Source organism: Chaetodon auriga, chromosome 9, assembly GCF_051107435.1.
Source record: "Chaetodon auriga isolate fChaAug3 chromosome 9, fChaAug3.hap1, whole genome shotgun sequence".
Classification (NCBI taxonomy): domain Eukaryota; kingdom Metazoa; phylum Chordata; class Actinopteri; order Chaetodontiformes; family Chaetodontidae; genus Chaetodon; species Chaetodon auriga.
The window spans coordinates 4,136,939-4,157,248 of NC_135082.1; the positions used below are offsets into that span (position 1 = coordinate 4,136,939).

Consider the following 20,310-nt stretch of genomic DNA (forward strand, 5'->3'; position numbering starts at 1 on the left):
ATTTTACTTAAAGTTGCATGATAGCAGTAAAGTGAAGTAGAATAGTATTTTTATGACACTATTTTTGGGAAATTTAGCTTCAGATGAATAAGAATCTCTATTGGCATCAGTGCCAATGGTGTCAGCACAAAAGTATTTAATCTTTCACGATTCAGTGTTGTGTTTAAGTTAACTTAAACTCTAAGTCCTCTAACTTCTCTTAATTGCCCACATTTCAAAACTTGAAGATTTTCTAATTTTTGTATGTTTTCTCCTCAACAAATAAGAAAAGCGCAAAGTCAAACACTCTTGGCTCAAGAGCTTCATCTCTTTATTTTTTTTTTATTTTTGAACACACACACACACACACACATATATATATATATATATATATACAGTATATATTGTGATGCCATTTCTCACTATTTGCAGAATTTTTACAAAGCAATCAATGCATTAATGGCATTAATGGTGAGAAGAATCAGATTATTCCAGAATGAAACTAGCACCACGCACCGTGCCTCTGCCAACCAGTCTGCATTTGTGAAGTTAAAAATGACATATTCATGTATTTTATCCCTTTTCAGGTATGATGTGGGTTGTAAACAGTGTAAACATGTCGTCAGTGACATCTTAAAAGTGTTCAGAGGTTGTTGCTGTGACGTTTGAGTGAGTTAAACCAAGGTTTTGTGGAGAATATTTTGTGCTGAAACAAAGCAGCTTGTCATCCTGTCGAGCGCATACGCCACCTAGTGGCGATACTGTGAATCCACAGGTACCCATGTTATATCAGTTGTATTGTTATTTTTTGTAAAATGTTTAATGCACTTTAGTGTAATTTTGGTGAATTGTCAGGGAGTTCACTGAATTTAATCTATTGCTCGAAGTGCTAGGGAGAAGAGTGAGAATAATCTCAGGTAAATGCTGTGAATATCATTGACGTTTAAATGAGGTGTGTACTGTCTACCTTTCTACTTACCTGTAGATGTATTGTTTGGAAGTTGTTATGTGAAGTTATTCCAGGAAAACACTTGTTGAGGAAACACCGTAATTATCATTATTATAATTATCAGGGGTGTAACACATTTATGTCCATGGCTGTCCAGACTGTGAAGACCTTGACGAATTATAATAATAATAAGAAGATAAAATTAATAAAAAGGTATTAAGTGTCTTTTGGGGTGAAATGAAAGGTCTCACTATATTGACATGTGTGAGTCCAGTGAATGATTTCCACTGAGAAACATGCTGTCTTCACCTGTTTTTACAGAGGAGGACAGAGGACTGTACGACGGAGTTTCAGGGCCACATTGAGCAGAAAAAATAAAGTTGTACTATTATGAGGAAAAATTTGGAATACTATTAGAATAAAGTCATAATATTATGAGAATTAAGTCTTAATTTTAGGAGAAAAGGAGCTTTGGGTACCTGTCCAACAACGAAAGTAAACAAAACAGGCAACAGCATGGACAGCCCCCCCACCAACACGTGGGTCCAGCATCGTGCCGTCACACAGTCAACATCATGGTCAACATGTTGTACGTTAAACGTTGATTGAACGGTGTTGCTCAGGGTTTGAGATACAGTGAAGTTACTTGTGATTTATGGCTGCTTCCAGAGGGCCAACGTAAGGTCATTTATGGTTAATGTGTGTGAAGTACAAGTTGACAAGGTTCTCCACAACGCGACCCTTTATTTTAATTGCTCTTATCTTGCTCTGATATCTCTTCTAAAACAACAGAGGGAAGAATTACGACTTTATTATTTCAACTTTATTCGCAAACCTGAAATAGCTCCTTCATGCTGCGTTAAAAGACATGAAAAGCGGTAAGGGGAAGCAGCTGTTTTCAAATAAAAGCTTACGTCCATCAGTGATTCTGGACAAAATCAGGTGAATGCTTTAAAAAGATTTTTGCAAATGATAGTTTATGTTACTGATATCACAGAAATGAAAGACTGTGAGTGGAGGGACGTGATTTGGGGGCCTCCTTTATGAGTTTTGTTGTAGACAATGCATCTCTAAAGATTTGACTTTCGTTAATTGGTTTGGTTAAAATTACGTTTTGTTTTGTTTTGTTTTTTTTAAAAAAAGGTCCATTCCCAGAACACTATAAACCTGCAACAAAGGCATTGCACATACTTCTTTACCTGTCCCTGTGGATGTGAGCATGTTTAACTCAAAGAAATGTCAACCTCAGAGTTGGAGGAAAAGTCAAAGAATCACCAAAATCCTTCGGATTCATCCTCTAGGGAGCATGAATGTTTGTACAAAACTTCATGGCAATCCATCCCAAAGTGTTGAGACATCTCAGTCTGCATCTAAGAGGTGGACTGAACAAACTACTGACAACAAATGCAGATCATGCCACCTCTGTGAATCCCTAAAAAGCGGTAGGTAAAACAAACACGACTTACAGGACTCCCTTTCAGATGATTTATTTCTCTGGACATACAATAATATGATGAACCGCCATCTGTTTCATCTCAGGTTTTTGGAACCTACATATTGGTTGTGTGTCACAGCAGTGGTTTCAATCTCTCCTCCTGAGAACCTTGAACGATGGTGTTCACTGATGTCCTCTACTGTTCTACTTCAACACAGGACGTCTTCCAATTAGTTTGTCAGCAGCACTATGGAGAAGGGTTTGGCTATGCTAGACTACCATCAGCCATTTCCCCTTAAATTCAAATAAAGGCTTTCTGGATGACTTTTCTTTTTTTTTTTTTTTTCAATCAAATTTCAGTTGCAATTAAGGCCTGGACACACAATAGATATACACACAGTATTTCTGGATGTCCTGTTTATTTCTTATTACATTCTGTAACAGTTGGTATGTAAGAGCTTAAAAAAATACGTCTCACTTTTAATATTTTAATTTGCTATAGAAAACATTATGTGGACTTTACACACACACACACAAAACTCAATTTGATTTTTAAATCATTGTGGTGCACAGCATATTATGCAAAACCTCACAGCTAATACAAACCTTAACGCAGCACATCTGTACATGTTAAACTGCATGGTAGCGTAAACTGATTGATTACAACTGAGAAGATGTGATCATTCACTGGTACATTTTGTTTTTGGAGCTCCCATCAGAGCACCACCAAGTTTTAGTCTCGAACGCATACAGTAAAAGTTCAAGAAGCCTGTGTTATTATTAAATCTGTGATACTTTGGTTCAGAGGTGCTGCATCAAATGTAGATGCTGTTCTGTAACATGTTACTGAAGCCAATGCACTGTCTGAAAACTCCAGAGATCAAATCTAGTTTAATTTACCCACTGAGCACATGTGGGCTCATGCACGCCCGTTTTAATTTCTTGGTTAATATTTACACTTCAGTCACAATGTGATGTGATATTCATTAGGGTGTTACTTGTGACATTATGACAGCACTTGGCATCAGGTGGAAATGTTCTCATACTGACAGCAGGATTATATCTTTCTTGTGTAACTCCGTATATTTCTCAGTTATTGTCCTCTCTTCTTATCCCACTAATGTGTCTACTACATTTATTGAATGCAAAACGTTGAGAACTGTCAAACTGAAGCTCTCTCTGAAGCACTGGTGACATCTGAAGCTTCAGATATCATCAGTTACGTGTTTTTCTTCATTTGACACACAGTCCGACACAACGTCCTGAACCACTGACTTCACAGGAGGGAAACAAGCTTCAGAGCTCCGGCTCCGTCTGCCCATCTCGAGCTCCTACATTTCTGTGATGCAAAGCATTGTGGGCCAAATTTTGAGTCTACATTTTGTCACATGACCAGTAGAAATAGAACACATACTGGAACTCTGTCACCAGTCTTTGTAGAACATGCACATGGAACACAACTAGTTTACATCATGTCAATTTAATTAAAATTTCATCACATTCAATTTTCATGTATATCACTCTTTCCAAATTTCCATATAGTTCGCCTCAGATTCATCCATGATTTCACTGTTCAATGAGTCCATTCACCAGCCGTCTATCATGCTCATCATGTCATCACATTCACTCTGAACAGAAACACTGGAAATAAAGGTCTCCTCATGTTTGGTCAACAGATGGGTTTCCTGGTGCCTTTTTACACAACAAATAGTGTTAATATTGTCATCTGTGAGGAATCATACATCTACAACAACCTACACAATGTTGCTTTGTTTTCATATTTACAGTAAACAGTTTGTGTGTTCTTCTCAAGCTGCAGCAATGGAGGCATCGTCCAGCTGTCGACCCTGAGGCTGAGGAGAAAGAAAACACAACGTGTTGCTTTTGAATGCTGAACAGCTTCACAGTCTGATAACAATGTCGATGTACATATGCATTTCACTGACTGTTTACCTTGACAAAGATGCGTTGGGGCAGGAAGCGTCTGAGTGTCTGTGTGTTGGTGTTTGGGCAGCGCGGCAGGCTGATGTTGAGCTGTGGTAGTGTTTGGTAACCAGCCATCAGTGGGTAGAAGTTATACAGCATCTGCTGCTCTGAGCCAGGAAGGATTCGCAGACGCACCTGCACACACACACACACACACACACACACACACACACACACACACACACACACACACACACACACACACACAGTAAATCCATGTTCACTTATTAATCTCTCAAGTATATATTTTCCATTCTGACAGTGAATACGGGTTTGTGTTAAACAGTTAAACAGTAATAGTATCAAAACTGCAATAAAATTCAAAACCTGTAACTAGTCTCTGGTCTCAAATTAGGAACCTGTTCATGAGTCAGCATTTAAATGCTCTGAACCGTATGAAAGTGAAAAGCAGGTAAAACAGTGATGTGGTTTTCTTGTGTTCTACTTCATATATACATCAATGTATTTCCTCAGTTCCTCATCCAGCCAGTGAAATGTAGGCCAAACACTGACTGTCCCTCTGCAACACAACTGCAGAAAACGTCTCATTTTCATCCTGTTTCTAACTTTTCATTGTGATTCATGGAATGAAAAGCTGATGGAAATGCAGCTACACTGTCTTTAATATTAAATTATCTTTATTTAAAAGTGAGCACAGTTGTACCTGTTTGAGTCCAGAGAACATGAAGGCATCAGAAGGTTCAACAGCCATCTCCACCTCCTGCACCAGAGCTGTTCTGTTCTCTATGTGGTAACGAACTGAAAGAGACTCTCTAACTCGCCCGAATGATGGCAAATCTACACCAAAAAACAAAGACAAAAGACAAAAATAAAATGTCTACTTGTAACACCACTGATTGATTTGAGACAAATTCTAAATGATAAATGTAAAATCTGATCCATTAACATAAAGCACCATGTGCCTTAACATGTAGAGAGTGTGTGTTGTGTGTATGTGGTTGACTGACCAGCGTGGATGTAAAGGGGGACAGACTCCAGGATGACATGAGGTAGAGTGACTGTAGTTTGGATGAGAGGACTGTCTGCACTGGAGGACTTTCTGTACAAAACAGTTAAAACAGGGTTAAGAGCTTTAAAAGCCTGTTCAAAGCCACTCATCAGTCTTCAACATCCTCTTTAAGTGTGTGTGTGTGTGTGTGTGTGCGTACGTACCTCCTCCATGATATCAGGTACTGTCCTGTAGCTACAGTGCTATTGCTGTTGGTCAGTGATGGGCAGCGGAGACAGAAACACTCGCTGGCACACTCACCTGTCTGCAGAACCACTGATCACATACACAAACAGACACACACAGACACACACAGACACAGACACACACACACACACACACAATATGTTATAGTCATGGGACTTGCACTTTTTAATCACGTCCATGAATCTAAAAAACTTCCTTCACAGTGACTGTTAAAACTGGACAGGTACCTTCCTGCAGCTGTGACTGAAGCTGTGGTGTGTTGCTGGTCATTGTAAGTAGCTGCAGAGAGGAGGTGACCAGCAGAAGAGGCCAGGGAGACGATGAGAGGATGTCTGTCATCAACAAGAAGGGGATGTCAACGGCAACCCGGTCCAGAGGCTCAAACTGCAAACACACAGAGAGGCACAGACTTCATAAACTCTCAGCAGTCACAATGCCCAGTGAAGCACCACCACAATCAAGGCTCCCTCTGTAAACCAACAATCTAGACAGACAGACAGAGGGACAATCCAAAGACATAATGTCTCCAGTCATAGCTGTTGCAGAGGCACAAAAATGGATAAAAACTACTACCACTGGCACACCTGCTTTATTGATAAATCGATAAAGTAGTAGCTACAGACCTTAGTGGACACAAACTTGACAGACACCTCAAATGGGACCACTGTCTCAATAGCAACTGTCTCGTCCTGGAAGACAACAGAACAAGAGAGGAGCAAACCAGATGAGAAAAGAGAAAAAAAGAGCTGAGCATCTGGAATTTTAACACGAACAACACAAGATGACAAGCACTCATTTAACATGGCCAATGGACAGAGTGCATACAAATGAATACAGCATGACAGGTCAGCTCACACAATAAGAATATGTGAAAGATTCTCAGGTGATGAGCTGTGTCTGCAGAGCAGACAGGATTCTTTACCTTGTGACATTTGCAGACAATCTGTCGTCCTTCCACTGTGGTATCGATGCTGTAGGCCACATGGAACAGGAAGACCCTCGGTCCAGTTGACAGACACTTCACATAAACGCATCTCTCCAACTACAGATGAACACACATGCAAAGATACTGGAATTACTACTTTTCACTGCGGGCAAGCTGAAAATGTGGACAAACATGTATTTAAGGACCTTACAACACAGAAAATGTCGTGTTACATGAGTTTCTCTGCAAATTCCCATTCTTTCTGAACGTGTGTGTATACCTTTTCGCCAGGTTTCAGATCTCCTAGAGGTACATCAGGGAGCAGGGCAGGTGCAGCGTCGTCACAAACCTTTGAGCCGTCCAGTGTCACGTGCGTGGTCTGGCCTAGATTGGCATCCTGGCCTGCACAGACCAATCAAGACAACAAATGCAAAACGATGAACTATGCACTGATGCTGCGAAATACATTTGAAGTAACAGCAGTCAACATCATTTAAATCAAGACGACTGATGTCTCTATGTTAGGCACAGAGCTTGAGCCAAGACATGGTTAGCCTAGTTTAGTATAAAGACTAAAGGTAGAGGGAAACAGCTTGGTAGAAGTAGAGCACCCACAACCTAAAGGCCACAACATACAATGTCATCTCTCGTTTGTTTAATCCATGCACATACACAAATATAAAAGCTCAGTGTACCTGGTTTGAGACCAGCGGTCAGTTTGACGTCCTTTGCCACACCCTCCTCCTGTGATTGGACAGTTAGGCTGATGCAGTACATTTCATTGTTGAGTGCAGGAGGCTGGTGGCTCAGCTGAACAGAGATCTTTGGGACTCTGGAGATGATCCTGAACAACAAGCAGGAACAAACAAAGTAAACATGTCAGGATGCAGTATGGATGATATCTCAGAGGGGGACGGTGCTGTGTCTGAACCGAGCCTTACATGGTGCTGTGCTGCATTGTCACGCTGTCCCAGTCCAGCTCTTGACGTGCCTCCATGCACCGACCCCATCGACGAGATGACCTGCTGGCCTGTAAGGCTTCGTGGGTAGACGCCGCATCTCCACCCGACCCGCGCCAGCTCACAAATACACAGCGGCCACTGTCGCTGCCCAGCATCACCTCAATACCTGTCATCTAATGAGCAAACCCAGGAACACAGTTAGTTACACAGTCAGTAACAATCTTCCTCTCTTGCTTACACACATGCACACACACGCAGACAATCTTTCCTCCTCTCTGTCTTACACACACACACACACACACACACACACACACACACACAGCCTCACCTCTATCTTCTTGCCAACGTCTTCGGTCTTCGCTACAAAACTGAAGTTGAAGCATTTGTTTTTTCCTGGCAACAGGCTCATATTCTCCTGGCCTGAGGACTCCACCACACACCACTGGTTGTACTCCTGCACACACACACACACACACACACACACACATTTTGTTGTCTTCAGTAGCTGGACTTGTTATTAGCTTTAATGATATTGTAATTCTGCAGAGGCAGTAATGTAAGAGGCGAACATTACGATCTCTGCTAACTAAAAGCTGTTTGAAACAGTTTTCCTTGGCACTTTGTCTTCCTGTGCAATGAAAATCTTATAACCAGTCAGTGTGCCTGATGCTGGAGTAAAGAAACGTTTCTGCCTGTTATAACATTTGTGTAGTTACCTGGTTACTGAGGCTGACAGCCAGCTTGTTGAATGATACAGGATGAGGACAGTCGGCTCGGAGGAAAACCTGGAGCTGGATGGGCTGGTCTACGTGGAAACTGGGAGACTGGAACTTGGCCTTACACTGGACTGGAGTGAGAGAGGAGAAGTCAGAGCGGAAACATACTCGTATATAGAACAGGAAGTATAACACATTTCTTTGAGATGAATTATGAGCCTCATGCTTGAAGCTTAAAATGCTTGAGGAGGTTTTTATTTCAAGTGCCCAATTTTTATGACATTGGTTTCCTCTGAAAGCCAATGACATGAAGGAGGGTAAAACTGACTTGAAATGTGAACAATTCCTTTGAGTGGATCGTTGAGCTTAAGTGTGTTTACTCACTGAATGGGATGTAGTCCTGCACTTCTATAGTCAACTCATTTGATCCAGCCAAAGCCATGCGGTCACTCCACAGAGACCTGGCTGCACTAACAGAGGACGCGTCACACTCCGGCTCAGCGTCAGGGACCTCATTCTGAAAACACAAAGACAATGTAAATGCACACGAATGAATTCAAATATTTCCTGGGGTGTGACCTGGTTGAGCTGTGGGTCACCCATAACACCTTCAATAGAAAGAGCTGCAACATTCCCCAAGAGCCTTTTCCTTATTACTGTCAGGTATTGGTACCCTGTCAAAAGAAGCCCACAGTTCATGCATTTAAATCAGACTCTCAGTGCACACGGTAACTGTCTGACATCGCTCAGTATTGAGACTGGTTTTGAGGCCATCAGCTCTTTGATTTGAATCTCAGATGTTGTGGTGTTGAGTCCTCTGGCTGGCTGATTGATCTGGTGAACACGCTGTGTTGAGCTGAGTGTCATCCTTCCACTCACCATCAGGACTCGGATGAGATTCTTCTCAATTCTCGACTTCTGTTCCTCCTTCAAGGTTGAAGCTAGAAGACAAAAATGACTGAACCATTACCTCCTCTAACATGTACTATGATATGAAAAATGTCACAGGAAACAATTGAAGTTGAAGTGAAATGAAAAGCTGAAAGGTCTGTATAATCAATAAAACACTGTGTTGCCTCCATCGTGCCAGAGGAGGACGACACTGATTTCCTAATAATGACTCAGTGTAACCTTCTTGCTTACCTCTGCCCAGCAGCTCCATGCAGTATATGATGTAGTCTTTAACACTGGCCATCAGATAAGCACAGCGCAGAGCTGTTGTCAATATGGCCGTCAGGAGGCCCCACCATCGCTCCGTACGGTAGTCACACATCACATAGTCCAACAGCCTGAAAACACAACACATATATAAATACTTAGACAACTTGCTAACAAACAGAGATTAAGGGAACAATTCTACGGGCAGACATAAACGGTGCTGTTTAACAACAGACTGACGGCTCATCATCCATTACATCCAATTTCCACACAGGGTGGACACATTCCATTTATAGGTTCTATTAATCTGACTGAAAGTTTGGATTTTCCTCTTGCAGGACAAACTGTGTCGTGTGCATGTTTGATAGTTTCAAAGATTTCAGGTGCAGTATCACTTTAAGGTGAAGTCTTTCCTCAGCATCTAGTCAGAGGGTGGACTTGTCCTTACTTTAGGGCTTTGGTGTAGTCTTTAGCATGGTAGTACTCCTCTCCCATCTGCACCACTGTGAAGGAGACAGAGAATGAGACAAATACTGAGTGTGATGAGGTTAAACACAACAGGGGCAAATACAATCTTAAAGGACCAGTACGTAAGATTTGGGAGGATCTTTTGGCAGAATAAGGCAGAAATGGAATATAGTATCAATTAGCATGTTTTCAAACATTGGCTTTAGAGAGTGCTATTTGCTTTTTGTGAGGTTCGTGGCCATCGTAGGCTCTCTTAGACACTTGGAAAGAGAGGGTGAGGTGAAGGGCATTCAGTAGGTTGCGATCTTCAACTTCAGTGATAGATGCCACTAAATCTTACACACTGGACCTTTAAGTGCGTCGGAAAGTGGTTCTACATGGAAAAAATAAAGTGTTTAAAAAGGACACTAAGCGAGCACAATGATACTCACTGAGGTGACTCTTCATTCGAGGGCACTTGTACTTCTTAAACTGAGCGACAGCGTTACTGAGAAGTGCTATTATCAGCTCCTGTAGGGGCAGAGACAGAGAGAAGCATGTCAGCAGGACAACACATCCAGACGATAGCTAGACGGAGTACACACTGGGACATTTATGAATGTGGGGCTGTGATGAAAAAGAATCAATATCTAACAGCAGGAGGTGCATCTTTCTGAACGCTGTGAAGCATTTTGCACTGCAGGTGCTTCAAACAGCTTATCTCTCTCAATTGAAAACACTGCTGCTATGCTGCTGTGCTTGCATGATGGCAGACAACAATGCAAACCATCACACAGAAACTGCACACATTTTCACAGGGATTACCTCATTTTTCAATGAATAAAACTCATCAGAATAACTTGATAGGTGTTAAAAATCACATATCAATTAAACACTCATAGTAAGCAGCAAGTTTAATAATGGCTGCCTAAAATGGTACAATGAAACAGGGAGCACCACTATGGCCACATTTGTGTTTTCTGTGTGTGTGTGTGTGTGTGTGTGTGTGTGTGTGTGTGTGTGTGTGTGTGTGTGTTCTTACAGAGTGAGGTACATCTCTCTCCTTAATCTGCAGGGCCAGAATCCCGGCCTTCTCCTTCTCAGCATCTGGAGGATCAATACCTGCGCAGACAACAATAAAGAAGTCCTCTTTTACCCAACACCATGTCAGAGACTCATTAATGGACAGAACAATGTCATCAAACACTTCTTAATTAGACATGAGACAAACTGTTCGTGTATGAATTTACTCTGGTGTCCTTGTCTCCAGGGTCTCTGGCCATAGAAGTCCAGTCCTCCACTCTGGGTGTCCAGTGGTTCGGGGGAGGGATAACTCACTCCAGCCTAGAACGACAAACTCATGAAAATCAAACCACGAACTGGTGTTTTCTGGGTAAGACTGTAACAATAACGCTCTATGACAAAAGATTAGCCATTACAAGCTGCACCAATGGCATGAAATGCTGTACACTTCCTGTCACCTAAGTGGGCGTGGTCACCTCTCCCACCTATCCCCATTGGGTATTTTTTACACTACTGCATTACTGACAATACAACACCAGATAGAAAACTGTATAAATGTATACACTAGATACAATCCAAATGGAATATTTGCAGCTTTTGCTGCTTGTTTTTAAGCCAGAGAAAGTTGAACTCTAGTATTAGCGTTGAAGGTGTTAGGTGGAGCAGCAGTTCCAGCAGTAAGAGCAACATCATGGTGTGTCTCCTCCTCTCTAGTGTCTGGCTCTTCACTCCACCTTCATGTGTCAGGTACAAAGCCTTTAGATTTCTGAGGTGGTCTGACAACACGTTGCATGAACCACTTCTTGTCTAGCATAAGATGTCCCTCAGAGAGATGTGAACAGTAGCTGTAGCGTTGTCACCTGACAAAGCTGCTGTGCCTGTTGTTTCCTGTCCTGGCTGTAGCAGGCAGCTTGCTGGTAGTAGAAACCAGGGTTCTGGGTCTGGATGGCAGTTAGACCCAACTTTATGGCTTCATCAAACAGCTCGCCAAACGACTGGAACCTGTTGGAGTTGGAGTTTGGGCTCATCATATATGGGCATTGCACAGTAGATGTACATGTTCACCTTAGTCAGGGATAATGATTCATTTCAAGAACTAAATTGCTCTGACATCACCTAGTATTTGGACAACTGTGTTTAAAAAAGCGCTTTGCTCAAAGTCTCTTCACAAAGTCTCCCAACTCAGCTTTTTATTTATTGATCTGTCTCAACTTTCCTTTCTGGAAGTGTATGAGCATTTTGCACAGGTGAAAATGAAGACAAATGATGGCTACATTGGGCTGACTACAACAACACACAGGTTTGTCAATAATAAAAACCTATGTGAAGAAAAAGCTTCCATTGTTGAAGCAGGAGGTTTCAGGAGCAACAGCGGAGAAGAACGCCGCTGGTGCTGCTGGTGCACAGGTCTATCATGTCAACAGAACAAGCCTGGCAACCTCGAAAACATTGAATGACTCCTGTGTATGTATTCTTAATAAAGGTTAAGTTACCTCAACATGTAACATACAGGGTGTGATAGGTCTGCATTCATGACTACACATTGCATATGTGTGATTTTATGTGTATTCATAAAGGGTGCGTCTCTCACTGTTTAGACATCCATGCGGCATGCTCGAAGGCCAGCTCAGCACTGCCTATCTTCTTCTTGCACAGGTCAATGTGCTTCCTGAACTGGGCTATAGCATCGAGAGGAGTGTTATGCTGGAAACACAGACGACAGATCTAAAGAGACAAAAAAGGGGAGACACATGAAGAGAGAAAGACGAGAGACATGTCCGGTTTCGGCTGCCTCCTAAACACCAATGATTTGAAACATCAGAGTCACATCATTTTCTCAGTCAAATCACTGCACCTTGTTTTTAGCTGTGCCACTGTACACAGAAAATGCAGGATAACAGCATGGCAGCCTGTAAGTCTGTAAACTTAAACAAAGTTGTGTCTCAAAATGACCCAACTCCGAAACTAACTGCAATAAAAACAGAGACAGAGGGACTGCTCCTGTGTTGAATGCAGCAACGTTAGCTGAACTACAACAGCCCTGTCAGCAGCCCCTCAACTGACCGATCCATTAGTGTTTGAGATACCATGTCACTGATCAGAACATTTTCACCTCACAGCTACAAACATACAGGCAGAGATGTACCTTATAGTTGATGAATCCAGCCATAGTTTTGATCTCCAACATGTTGGTCTCATGGGCTCTGAGCTCATGGACAAGACTGTATGCAGTTCTGTAGTACCTACACACACAAAAAAGGACTTAATTAAGAGAAATATGTGTCTAAACAACGAGCAACTTTTAAAACGGTGTGCTTTGGTAAGAAGCACCATAGCTGACAATAGCTAAAGAGCAACAAGATCCCTGTGTCCAGACATTTTCAAAGACTTTCTGGTCTTCCTTTGCATACATTTTTCTTGAGGTCTGACAGTATTCATTTCCTTCAGTCTACTGGTAGAAAAACACTGCTGCTGAAAACATTCAATCTCATAAAGTCCAAATCAGAGCTGATCACAACAAACAAGAAAGTATCATTATGTCCATTATGAATGGATGGGCTCAGACTTACTTGAGAGCATTCTGGGTGTCCTGTTTCAGCTCACTGAAGAAGGCAATTTTAAACTGGTGTCTAACAAACAGCAGCTGGGAACAGAATCACAAAGCAGAGAAGAGATGAAGAGGAGGAGGAGGTGAGGTCAGGTGTGAGGAGGAGGCATTTTAAAGTTACCCACAAGTTTACCTTACATCCCAAGCAGCTTTATTTGTACACCCAATGGTTGCACTCACACAACAGCGTGTGTGTGTGTGTGTGTGTGTGTGTGCCTTCCTACCTGATGTGTTGTCTTGTTGAGGAACTCTTTGTGTGATTTCACTCGACGGATCTCAGTGTAGTAGTATGTCTGAGCATGTTCATAGAAAGCATTCTCCAACCTAGACAATCACAGGGCAGAATACAATTTAATAAACATACACCGTTTGGGAGAGATTTCAGATATTTACCTGCCGTGACTGTTAGACATGCCTTTGATTAAATTCAGAGTGTGAAGACTGCACCACATTAGAACAACATAGTTGAACGGCTGTCAATATCACACTGTTAATAATACACACACACACACACACACACACAAATTCAAAACATCTCTGTAAAATGTTTATCGATACAGCATTAGTGAAATGGTAACTACCGTATAATGTAGCCCACTAAGTGGTCGGTGTGTGGCAGTACAAAGAGACTCTTGCCAGACAGATCACAGGCGTTACAAAGAGCTGCTGCTCTCTCTGATGCCACCAGGTCCTCTCCTGTACAAACAAGAAGAGCTCAGTGATGTTTTGGCAGGTAAAACCAACTAAAGACAGACAGACCAGATTGTTTATGTTGTGTTAAACAGTAGATGTAATGTTGTTGCATAATGTCTTCTGCTAGTCTGGCTTTGGACCACAGGATGACAGTTCTAAATTCACCTTTAAAAGGGTCCATTCTGTAGGATTCAGGGGCATCTAGTGGCAGAGATGGAATATAATATTCATAAATACCTCTTCACAGGAATCACCTGAAAATATGGTTGAGTTTTCGTTACCTGAGAATGAGCGCATTATATCTGCAGAGGGAGCGGGTCCATGTTTCTATAGTAGCCAAGAATGGACAGTTCAAACACTGACTCGAGAGAGAAACTTTTGCATTTTCAATAAGCTTCTTATCTACCGTGGGTTCTCCTACACACTTGGAAGGTGACGGTGAGTTGGTTGTGATCTTCAACCTCACCACTAGATGCCACTAAACCGTACACACTGGACCTTTATGAATTTGAGATAATTATAAAACTGCTGAAATGTTCTTTAGGTTTTCCAGCACACATGGGATCCTGGTTTATAAAGTGTACAACAGAATTTTATACTTCTGCCAGTCACAAAGAGAGACTGGGATATACTGGAGATACACAGTGAAACTTGCATGGACGAGATGTGACACATGTGCATAACCTAATGTGACTCAGTAGAGATCTTTACCTGGAGGTAGAGGAGTTTTCTTCTGGATGAGCACCACAGCCACCTTGGTATTCCTGCCCTGAAGACTGGTCCTACAGTCAAACAAACACAACACAGATGACTGCAGATGAAATTCACTGCATTTACAGTTATGATCGGGGTGTCCATGGCTGATCTACAGTGGGGCAGGGTATGTCCGGCCTCTAGGCCATATGTGGCCCGTGAGACAGGTTGATCCAGTCCATGACAATATTTAGAAATACAAAAATACCAAAAAAAATCCAAAGACATCAATTACTTTTTTCCTGCAGTAACAGAAAATAACATAAGATAGCAGAATAACACATCCTACGTAGGTGGTCCTACGTAGCAGATGCATGTACTCGATAACATGCATCATGGTGACTGTCAAGAAAAGAATAGTAGATGCAGAGTGTCATATTTTCCAAGAGAAATGGACAAACAATAATTTTTTTGTTGACATAAAAGGCAAGCCGATGTCCCAAAGTTAGTTTGTGGGGACAAGCTTGCAGTAATGACAAAACCTTGAGTGTCATTACAGTTCGAAACATGTTAACCTGGATGAACAGCAAAAGTGAGTGTGCTTGGATGAAGTTAAGACTTCAGCAGAGTCTGGGTATGACAGACTGTGTTAATGCAGCGAGTTTTGTGGTGAGCGAGCTAACAGCTAAGAAGCTGAAACCTCATTCAGAAGGAGAATTTATGAAGGAGTGTCTTGTTGCTGCTGTGGAGCTGCTAAAACTGGACAAAGTAAAATTGAGTTGTGGCTAGTCCAACTGGAGAGGGGTGCATTTGACAAGAGATTTCAGGACATGAAAAGTAAACACAAGGAGCATATTTGGTATGTCGTTTAATGGGGAATCAGCTGATGTACCTGACAACCTACAACCAGGGTAGGACATTTGCTTTTTAAAACACCAGCCACTGGCACCCAAATGTTCAAGTTCACCAGGCACACAATTTACCTGCCAATTTCATGTTTTAACCAGCATTTGGCTGGTGGTTGGTGCTAACTTCCCACCCTGCCTACAACACATCAGCGCGCTGCAAAGTAACGGTGAGCTCAAAGCTACGTACAACAACCCCCCTGTGTTTGTGTTCTACAAACTGTATGTATGGCCTGAGGATGCACAGAAGTCTACATGTCTGTTTGGGACAACGTACTGCAGTGTTTCCTCTAGGATTTTTTTCAGCAGCGGGGGCAGGCGCTCTAAACAAGTGACACTTGACTGCAGATTTTACTTTTACAACCTATTTATTGAATGGCCAGATTAAAATTGCTTTTTAAAGGTTGAATGTAAAAATAAAAAATAAAATTAATTTTTCTGGGTTTTTTATAGAAGAGCTCTAAGGCTCAGAGGCTGCACCATCACTTTGCTCTCCTGCTCCTTCACTCAGCTCTCCCCCTGCTGTACTCTGCTCTCCTTCACTTTGTTCCACTGCTCCTCCCTGTCTAATGTTACTTGTCTTATACAATTACACAAAACATTAACGTTAGATAATTTACACTCACATCACATCTGATTACAAGTGTGGACACATTTTTTTACCTAACCATCATCATTTATGAGTCAGTAAAAGGCTAATAATACCTGACTAGTGTCATCTTCATCAGCTGTCTTTCTCTTCTTAGAGAAATATTTCAACAAGCTCATCTGAAAATGCAGCCAGCAGTTACATCATGGCGTGTAGATATTAGCTTAATGCTATCAACTATTTTACTCACATTAGTGACACTGAGTTGGCACCAGGCCCAAATAACTTAAGCTACCGATATGTTACGTAAAGTTAGCTGGCCATCAATATTTTGCGAATGTCTATTTAACTTGTAAAATCTATTATGAGTTATCTTAAGCTAATAAGTCAACCTTTTCTCCGGTAAGTCGCTGCCCTATTTTCCAAGACGACTCTTCTCTGACTCTCTGACCTGGTGTCTGGGTGCTTGACGTGATGTCACTTCAAGGCTGCGCTCTCACGAGTAATGAACATCGGACTCTGCTGTGAAGCTGGAGACATGCGGTGGTGGTGTATTTGCGACAATACAAAAAAAAAAGAAATTTGAAGGAGCGGCGGCTAGGATTTAGGAATGGTGGCCCGCCACTCCTAAATGAATGTAGAGGAAACACTGTACTACTGAGAGCAGTTCTTTTCAAAACTGACTCTTGCAAAGACTCAGTTTTGCTCAAGACTGACTGGCCCGAACCTGCAAAACCAGATGGGTTGATGGGTCATCATCATCACTACAATCTGACATCAGGCGCCTCAAATAAAAGAAGCAGTTCCAGCCTTCGCAGTAGAGGTTAGTGTGATATATGTGTTCAATAATTTAGTGTGGGCCTCAAAGGACCTTATAAAAATTTAAATGGTAAAGGTTCTGCACTCCTGATCTGCAGGATACTATCAGTTATACACATCCCACTCCATTCCCACTTATTTCATGTTTATTCAAAGTATAACAGCCGTCAAAAATGCTATCAGTACAAATATAACAGGAAAAAGGACTGAATAAACATTTTTGACTATGAGACGACAGCCTTCTCGCAGTAGCATTTAAAAGAGTTATTCTTTTCAAAATGGATAACTGGAATGCTGAGAATCCATGTGACCAAGTTGTGTCAGATGACAAAAGCCAACCAGCAGAAACTGGAACCATCAAGGATTCCTCTGCGTAGAACAGACCCACACATATACAGTACATAAAACCAGTTTAGAAAATCTACCAGTTGGTCGTGATAAAACAAAAACCTAAAGCATCTACCTGCTCTATCATTCTTAATCACCTATTAAACTCTTTGTGAAGGCGAATTAAAGGTACACCAACCTGACAATCTCCACTTTAGTTGCACATTCAGACTGTTTCTCTTTCCACTGTGGGTCGTCCCAGTCCAGTTCGTAGAAGAGAACAACCAGAGCTGGTACCAGGTTGAGATGCTTATTCATCCAGCCTGTTTTCAGGATGCCTTTAGGGATGTACCACTCATAGGATGTTCGCTAGACAGGCAGACAGGGAAGATAAACTGTTTAGAGACACTGACTTCACAGCTCTTTTTTGAGGGTATTTTCCATTTAGCACTGATGTAGTAATCTGCAAGTGAGCAAACACAAAATGAATTTATGTTCCAATTCCATGCCATAGGTTGGGGTTTATTGGGACATTATAGTGTCTTTGTTTGTTGATGAACTTCTAGATCTTTCTACTCATTGCTCACCTTAGTGCGACACTTGGGATACTCGTGGTCTCCTGGGAGGACTTTGAAAGAGATAGGAACTCTGTCAGCTCGCCGGTTGGCGCAGAAGGCATCCCAAATGGCCCGGTGCACGGCATTATACACCACATCTAGACCAGTTAAGGCCACAAAGGCCATGGGCCGACAGCATAGCTCTGGAGGAAGCTCCCACTGGGAACCTGCCGTCATGATGGTTCATCAATGGATACACCTACACAAAACAGAACAACGTCACTGCAACAGAAAAGCATTTTTACAGAGAAAGTATTTCCTCAGATTCTGATTCTGTGCAAAATATCCTGGGACAGAAGGGTTATCATGCACTGTACATGAGCAACAATGCTTTGAGGATTCCTGTCAACATTTTGGGGTCAAAAATGAACAAGGTGTATTTGTATCTACATTGACTAAAATGCATTTCTCGACTTAATACTAATATCGTGCAGAAAACCAGCACGGCATCATTGAGAATTACAACACAGAACCTTCATCGACTCACCGAGCACGAGCAGTCAGAGCCATTGTGAATAACAACTTAGCAGTCACAAGACTTGCAGGCTAGCACTAGCTAAGCACAGCTGAGCTAAGTTGCTGCTAACATAAGTTGTTTACATCTTAACGTTACAGACTGGATTCGACTGTTGAGCCCCCGCTGGGATTTACGGATTTCTTGACAAGAAGATCTGTGCCAGTAAAATAATATAAACATCTACTGTACATTCAACAACCTGGTGACACATTCTAATCATAATTATTGTAAATACCTTAATACAGAGCCCGTTAAGACAAAAGCGGAAGTGAGATAACCTTAACTCGGCTAACGACACTGGCATTGCTGCTGTCCGGTTAGCATCCTCAACATATTCGTTGTAATATATTTGTGAACCCATGGATACATTAAACGACAACATACCTTAGTTGCATCACTTCCACTTAATTGTTAAAGGTGCTAGGTACAGCTAGCTTGGCCGAATTAGCTAGCCACACTTCAAAGACTGTCAGCAGTCCAATGGTGATGTCTACCAAGGTTAACTGTTAGCTATGCTAGTGGGCGAGGTTGTAAATGTAGCTAGTAACTAGCAAAAACGAGAGTGCACTTTTAGTTTTAGGCTTCCTGGCTTCGTTTTTGCCAAGTTTTAGCGCTGCTCAACATCCATACAGCTAATCACCGGTGTGTCAAACTCGAGAAAAGCAGAAAATAATAGCTAATTTCGCAGCTGTTGCTGCAGCGACAAACTAGCTACTTTGCTACTTGTGGCAGAACTTGAATATCACATCCGGTTCGGCTTTTCAAAATGAAAGTGCAACGTCACAAACTATATTACGTGCCAGTGACTGCAAAAAATATTTTTAGCAAACAAGGCAAGTGAGGAAAATAGAATGTTAATAATAATGATGATCATACCGATAAAAACCTTGTCTCTCCACAAAGCCTCCTAAAATAATACAAAGCAATCTGTTTTCTAAGGATGCCATGTCAACATTCATAGGCCTGTACTCTATGATGTATTACAGTAGCAACAAACTCACCTGGATTTCTTATCTATGACTTTTTATTCAGCCTTGATACCTGTTGTGGCACATCCTTGGTGCTGTAAGTGAGGAAATATCATGTGCAATGAGAAGGTGAAGTAAAAAAAAATCTAATATGAGACTTCTATATGATAACAGTGTAATGTTGTGTTAATATTGCAACTAACAAAAAAGTTCTAATGAGACTTATCATTTTAGATAAAATGAGAGGTTGCATTGGCTGATAACATTATTACCAATGACACCTTGACAGGTAAAGCGCACACTACCATGCTCTGTTTATCCCTGTGAGCAGAACACAGCACATTATTAATGAATAGGAGCAACAGGGGATCTCCGCCAGCCTGGAGCTGAGAAACAGTGGAGCTTGGGAACAGTGCCTCAACAGATAATGATGTGATGAGCTCTCCGGGGATGAGATTTGGAGCAAAAGGCACAGTTACAAATAAAGCTTTTCGTGAATTACAGCAGCAACATCTCAGTCGATACAACAACTCAGGTGCTGCAGGTTCCTTTTACTTCTGAATGAATGGCATTGAAGAGTGGCAGCAACGGTGTTTTGCAGGCACAAATGGATGGAAAATGAGAAGTTGTTTTTAAACAACAAAAGTAGAAATGGCTCAGGATTAGTCTCTTAAATAAAGGTTAAGAAAGAGTGGCAGGTGAAGATCTTAACTTAAACAAAGAAATAAGGTTAAATAGGTTTAGAAAATCCCAAGAGCTTCAGGACTCAAACACACAT

General features: G+C 41.7%; 1 protein-coding gene across 1 annotated transcript; it reads right to left on the bottom strand.

Moving 5' to 3' along the window:
- Window positions 1-2,756: 2,756 nt before the first annotated feature.
- trappc11 (trafficking protein particle complex subunit 11) lies at window positions 2,757-19,310 on the bottom strand. Its single transcript, XM_076739151.1, has 30 exons — window positions 18,949-19,310; window positions 18,018-18,246; window positions 17,630-17,799; window positions 14,809-14,879; window positions 13,986-14,100; window positions 13,629-13,728; window positions 13,367-13,440; window positions 12,943-13,039; window positions 12,388-12,521; window positions 11,657-11,798; window positions 11,024-11,117; window positions 10,816-10,895; window positions 10,226-10,304; window positions 9,775-9,829; window positions 9,312-9,457; window positions 9,048-9,109; window positions 8,553-8,685; window positions 8,169-8,299; window positions 7,781-7,906; window positions 7,432-7,625; window positions 7,186-7,334; window positions 6,771-6,892; window positions 6,488-6,607; window positions 6,189-6,254; window positions 5,793-5,949; window positions 5,523-5,634; window positions 5,318-5,409; window positions 5,014-5,147; window positions 4,317-4,484; window positions 2,757-4,216 (listed from the first exon to the last, which is right to left on the bottom strand). Exons 2-30 carry the CDS (start codon window positions 18,222-18,224, stop codon window positions 4,172-4,174), a joined length of 3,375 nt encoding a protein of 1,124 aa, XP_076595266.1. The 5' UTR covers window positions 18,225-18,246; window positions 18,949-19,310; the 3' UTR covers window positions 2,757-4,171.
- Between the last annotated feature and the right edge of the window lie 1,000 nt (window positions 19,311-20,310).

What these genes read in the sequence shown, in the direction of transcription:
- trappc11 (XM_076739151.1), bottom strand. Translation starts at nt 18,224, where the DNA reads ATGACGGCAGGTTCCCAGTGGGAGCTTCCTCCAGAGCTATGCTGTCGG. An exon ending in AGGCACAGCAGCTTTGTCAG is followed by an intron (nt 11,118 to 11,656) that starts GTGACAACGCTA and finishes TTGTCGTTCTAG; the next exon opens with GCTGGAGTGAGTTATCCCTC. An exon ending in ATCTCATCCGAGTCCTGATG is followed by an intron (nt 8,686 to 9,047) that starts GTGAGTGGAAGG and finishes TTGTGTTTTCAG; the next exon opens with AATGAGGTCCCTGACGCTGA.